At 43.6% G+C, this 5,884-nt stretch overlaps 1 protein-coding gene across 1 annotated transcript in view; it reads left to right on the top strand.

The window, feature by feature from the left end:
* Ros1 (ROS proto-oncogene 1, receptor tyrosine kinase) overlaps nt 1-5,884 on the top strand; it is a 145,184-nt gene that overhangs the window by 66,772 nt on the left and 72,528 nt on the right. Inside the window, exons 19-21 of the mRNA XM_023714195.1 lie at nt 3,674-3,888; nt 4,217-4,377; nt 4,689-4,833. Coding sequence (XP_023569963.1) covers nt 3,674-3,888; nt 4,217-4,377; nt 4,689-4,833 — 521 coding nt within the window. The remainder of the gene's footprint in view (nt 1-3,673; nt 3,889-4,216; nt 4,378-4,688; nt 4,834-5,884) is intronic.

Raw genomic sequence — 5,884 nt, 5'->3', positions numbered from 1 at the left:
GAGAGAGAGAGAGAGAGAGAGAGAGAGAGAGAGCGCACGCACACATGTGTGCCCACGTGCTAAGGATTAAGGTCAAATGGAGCAAAAAGAACTTGTTGCTTGCATGGCTCTGTTTACTTGGGTTCTCCGTTGCTGTGCTCTTGGACTTAACCAAGAGGTCTCGTCTGCCCTTCAGCCTGATCAGTTTGCCTGGGTTGGGCCTGGTTGCTTCAGCGTGTGGAAGCTCCGTCTCCATGGCCGTATTCTTAGCCCCACTCTGTGTTCTTGTTGTCATTTACTTTACTTCTACCTGTAAAAATACTTTGAATATTATTGTTGGCTTAAACAGTCAATAGTTTTTAATTCCCAGAGTAGTTACAGATCTGAAATTAAAACATAAGACATAGATTCATTACAGCACAGCATTTGCAGGGACCACTTAGAGATTATTTTGATTGAGTAAAAAAAAAAAAAAAAAAGATTGAGGTCAGAGATGTTCATGTGGCTGCCTGTCTCATTGCTAATAAGAGGGGTGATCAGGAAGGGCCTAAAATGTGCGTGTCCTTCCTCATATTCTGTGTCTGAGAACTGAAACTGGTTCCCCACTCAAACTATTCTCCCTCACCATTGTATAGCCGCCTCCTTTACTTATAAATGCCTGAAGCTATAGACAGCGGGCCATTTCTGACCTGGAAGTTGAAGCAGGTCAGATACTCCCATGTATCTCGCTGCATCACTGCAGGCTTCGGCGCTCTAATAGGCTGCACCCTCTGTGTTCCCTCCAGTGGGGACTGTCCCTCCCCACGCCGCTGCCCTGGAGCTTGTGTTCCACTGGGACTGCTCCACTCAGGGCCTCACGCAAGCACTGTTCCCTGGGGAGGCTTTCTCTTTCTGTCCGGAGTACTTTCCTTTTCCTTTCAGAGTCCCCTCAGTAGTGTAGCTCTCTGTTAACTCTCTGCCTTTTCAGGAGGCTGCACGCTCCATGAAGGCAGTGTTTGCATCTTTGTGTTCTTAATAGTGAACATAGAGCTGTACATGTAATGCGTGTCAAGTGAACCTTCTCTTACTAGAGCGACCTTCCTGAGTTCACTGTGCACCTCCTGCTTCATGGAAGGTTGTGGTACAAACACCACGTAATGATTTTCTGGATAAGTTTTTGTTAAAGTCTAGCCTTACCTCTTGTCAACGACTGAAGGGTTCAGAGTACTGACCTTCTGAAAATGAGAATATTTTTTTAAACTTTATTTATTTTTATTATTTATTTATTTTTTTCAAATTGGTAGGACAGTTTCAATAATTAACACATTGCATACATTCTTTCTAGTGGTTAATTGCTGTACAAGATGCAGACATGATATCCTATTTACAAACACCATTAGAACAAATCACTATTCATTAAGAGACTGTAACTATACATCTATCCTAACCACTTTGAATATACAGATACAAAATGGACATTCATCTGTATACCCTTTTCTTGTTAAGTTCCGTTATTTGAATATTATAAGTGTGTGAGAATATTGTGTTGAAGTAAGGTAAAAAACACTGGAGGTCACGAGTTTGGGGGTTAATCCAGAGATACAGGAGACTGTCACTTGAGGCAGAAGTCTTCCAGGGGAGCGATCCACACCAGGGGACATTTACTGGCATCAGCCCCACTTGCAGGGAAACCTCTGTCCTGGTCCTGTGACAGCTGTAGGAATGCTGAAGCCATAGCCAGCCAGGCCTGGAGCGTGGCTGACCAAATGCTTTCCTGTGTGCAGCAGCAGCAGCACCTCTGTCAGCAGGGCAGTGTGTCCTGCCAGGCCAGCGTCCTTCTGTCTGCGGCTTAGTTCTGTGTACTTCAGAAAGTAGCTGGTAAGTTCCACTGAAATGGGGAAACAGCAAAACATGAAGTAGACACGTGAGTGGAAGTCTTCAGGCCTCACAGCCAGGCGGGGACACACGGCAGCGGCCCGGGACAGGTAGGCGTGCGGCCACTGCCCTGGGGGTGAGGCGGCATGTTCTTCCGCCTGACTTGGGACTCCCAGCTCCTGTGCTGTGGCATAGTTTTCATCATTTCAATTATTTTTGTGAAATTTATAAAAAAAACTGACCTATTTTTATTTAAAATATGATACTTTATGCTTTTCTAAAGAAAGGAATACAAACAGTATCTATAGGATGATTTATAGAAATCATTTGAAACAGCCAAATCACTTCAAAACATGGAGGATTACTGGACAGCTTTCATTGAGTAGGAGGCAACTGGGATAATTTTAGGAATAACTGAACAGATTTTTAAACTAAAAATCATTACAAAATTCCTTTTCATTGCAAAGGAAGAATCTCTAATTCAGTTTAAGCAGTAACCTGTTATTTGAATTCCCTAGTCCAGAAAAGGAGGATTTTGGAGGTGGTGAACACTTCTAAACGTTGTTGTAGCCACAGACAGATGGGCAGAGCAGCAAGCAGACAGGCTGGACTATGACTGACAGCGGGGTGACTGACTGAGGGCAGCAGGGCCAGCTCCGCGAGGGACGCAGTCGGTGCCTGTGAGTGGCTCTGCCCACGCATCTGTGGTGCTGGCCTTTTCTAATGGGTGGCAGGGGGACAGAATTTTTAAAATTCACCTTTTAACTTTTGTGAGGAGTTACGACAAAATGAGATCAAATTTATCCATGTGCAGTTTCTGGGTGGCAAGTGACAGGTTAAGCTTTCTGCCTGAAGTCCTGTGTTTAGCACCTGGCAATCCCGTGCTGCTCACGTGGCCCCTTCCTGAGGCTCGCTGGTCGCAGTGCAGCCGGCCCTGTCCGGGATGGGCAGAATCACGCGGGCCTGGAGGCTCACCCTCGTGGTGCTCTGTGAACCGGACTAGGTGAGAGGTGGTTGGTGTCTGACGTTTTTGGGTTGATGAGGAGGATGCTCGCCCAGGCCAGTGTCAGAGTTCATGACAGTGTGTAATATTCTACAAGAACACTGTGTACCGCAGTTCCTGAGACTGCCACATCCAGAAAAATCTGTCCCTGTCTCTTGTGGATAAATGCCTGCCAAGCCTTGGCTGTCTGGTGCCTCTAGTTCTCAAATCCCTGGACAGAATGTGCATCTCCGCTGCAGTTCTGCCTGAACCCTGACCCTTCTACCTGTGGTGTTGGGCTATTGTGTTGTTCTTGGTTGATCTCCAAGCCTTTTTTGCTTCACATCTGTAAGTGTTCTTTGAAACTTTTGTGAAAAGAGGAAATTTATACTCTCTCTGTGGGTTGTTCTGGTTTCATTTCTGCACAGTAACATTATTGCTAACTCCTGGCCTCTGTCTTTCTTCTACCAATGCAAGTGCTGTAAAAGCGCGTGGAACACACCAAGGGTGTGGTCTCTGGAGGAAGAGGTAGGAGAATCAGGTTGTGACCCTGATGTAAATAGTACTGAAGTTGTAAGTAGAGTCAAAAACACAATCTGAGTAAACAGTCTTACTAGAAAACATCACCTTGACTTAAAAATTCCTAGAAATTTTGACTTAGGTCTAATACATTCAGAGAAATGTAAAAAAAATACATTTAACATGGATCTAGAGGTATTGACAATTATCGTTGCAAAATTTTTCCTCTTTCTTTTCATTTTCACTCCAGTTTCCACACAGACAGACACACACACACCTTAAGGCTTTCTCTTGGGTACTGGTGACAATGTGTGCACTCATGGTGTTGGCTTTCTGCAGCACTGGGGACATCAGCATCATGGAGTTCGCAGCCTGGAGCACTTCTGAAATTTCCCAGAATGCTCTGATGTACTACAGCGGCCGGCTATTCTGGATCAACGGCCTCAGGATGATCACTGCGCAGGAAATCGGGCAGAGGACTAGCGTGTCTGTGTCGGAACCCACCAAATTCGATCAGTTCACAATCATCCAGACGTCCCTCAAGCCCCTGCCGGGTGCAGTGTTTTATTCTTGCGTATTCCCTCTCCTCTGCACTTTCTATTAAATACGTGTTTAGGTTTGAATGATTTTAAGTAGAAAAAGGTAGTAGTAGTTTTTGTTGCCTTATTTGCAATCAGTTTAAACTTAGCTCAAATTTATAGCTGAAAAAGTCAGGAAAGGTGATTTTCAACATGTTAATATAGGAAGGGAAAACTTTGATTCGGCTCTAATCAGCCCTAGTTTCTGTGATGACCAATGGTCTTACATGCCTTTCCCTTCCCTCCCTCCCTCCCTCCCTCCCTCCCTCCCTCCCTCCCTCCCTCCCTTCCTTCCTTCCTGTAGGGAACTTTTCCTCAGCCCCTAAGGTTGTGCCAGATCCTGTTCCTAAGTCTTCATTTAGGGTTGAAGGAAATGCCTCAGCTTTTCAGGTCCTGTGGAGCAGCCCCCCCGAGGTGGACTGGGGTGAGGTTTTCTACAGCGTGGAACTCAGGGCTCACTCCAAGGTACAGTGCTGGCTCTGGCCCCCTCCACTGGCATGCAGACCTGCCCTCGTGTCAGGCCACACATTGCGTGTGCCGAGCACCTCACCTCGGGCCCTGCCTCAGCACTGGGTCATCAGGGCTGTTAACTTGCTCTTGCGGTCTTGGCCACTTTGTGCTAACCACCACGTTGGGCACGCTCTCCCTGGCCTCAGATGTGCCAAATCAGCCTTTCTTTATAAATGAAGCAAAGTTTGGGGATTTTAGTTAATCAGGAATGAAAAATCTTATAATTCTTTTCCTAAGGAAACAATGTTCTTGTGCTTCTATTTTAGTTCCTGGCTAGTGAAAAACAGCCTTTACCTGTGTTTACCGTGGAAGGGCTGGAGCCGCACGCCTGGTTTAATCTTTCAGTCACTCCTTACACGTACTGGGGAAAGGGGTCCAGAACTTCTCTCTCGCTTCGAGCCCCCACTACAGGTACTGGGGTAAAATTCTCTCTTTAAAGATGCAAAATTTTACTTTCCGTGATCTCAAATGAATAGTTAAGGATATTTAAAACAACTTTCAGTTTTGTTAGGTGTGTTTAGATTCTCAGCTTTTTCAATAAGTTTTGGAAATTAGAAGAATGTCATTAAAATAACCTGCATAACTTACTTTAAAAGAGGAAAGTTTCAAAGATTTCTTTTTTTTTGTTTTGTTTTGTTTTTTGGCAGAACCAGGGACTGAACTCAGGCCCTTGCGCTTGCCAGGGAAGCACTTATTCCACTGAGCCATCTTCCCAGCCCCAAGATTTCTTACAGGATGTTTCACTTAATTGTAAGATATGCAAGAGGCATAGCTATGTTTCAGATGCTTGCAGAACCTTTCCTAAGGAAATGTATGTTGAAGAGTAGAAGTTCTTACTTTAGAAGGCAGATGTTCCTAAAGATGGTAATTCAGGATGTTCTATGGGTGGATAACTGCTGTTTTTATATTTTACATTTCTTGGAAATATATTTTAAAATGGTCTTACATGTACTGGGAACAGATGTGTGTACTCATTGGCATTGTGTTTCTGATTCCATTTTTATACAGGTGAGTCAACTTTTGCATGTGTATGATTCACAACCACGCACAATATGGCTACTAACCACCTTCTTACATGTGTGTGTATGTAAAAATGTGTTTAAGTCAAAATATGGTTCCACATAAAGGGCACAAAGACACATACACACACAACATCACTCTTTAAAATGTCTATTTCACACCCACTGTGTGTCAGAATTGTTTTTTTTTAATTGTGAAATTCATATTACTTTATTTAGTGAAGTTCTGCATCATTTGTAATTTTGCATTTAGTACTATTTTGTACACTCTTTAAAAAATAAAGAAAATTTTTAGAAAGATTAAAGAAACTAATTTTTAGGGAGGAATTTATTGAGCCATCTCCTTTTATACTAAAGATACCTGCTTTTAGTCCATAAATGTTGCTCCTAAAGATAGTTTAATCTTTTTCTTCTTTTGACATCAGTTATTTTATTTTAAAGAA

The sequence above is a fragment of the Octodon degus genome, unplaced genomic scaffold, assembly GCF_000260255.1.
Source record: "Octodon degus isolate 3935 unplaced genomic scaffold, OctDeg1.0 scaffold00034, whole genome shotgun sequence".
Classification (NCBI taxonomy): Eukaryota; Metazoa; Chordata; class Mammalia; order Rodentia; family Octodontidae; genus Octodon; species Octodon degus.
This window is presented reverse-complemented; position numbering and strand designations above follow the sequence as displayed.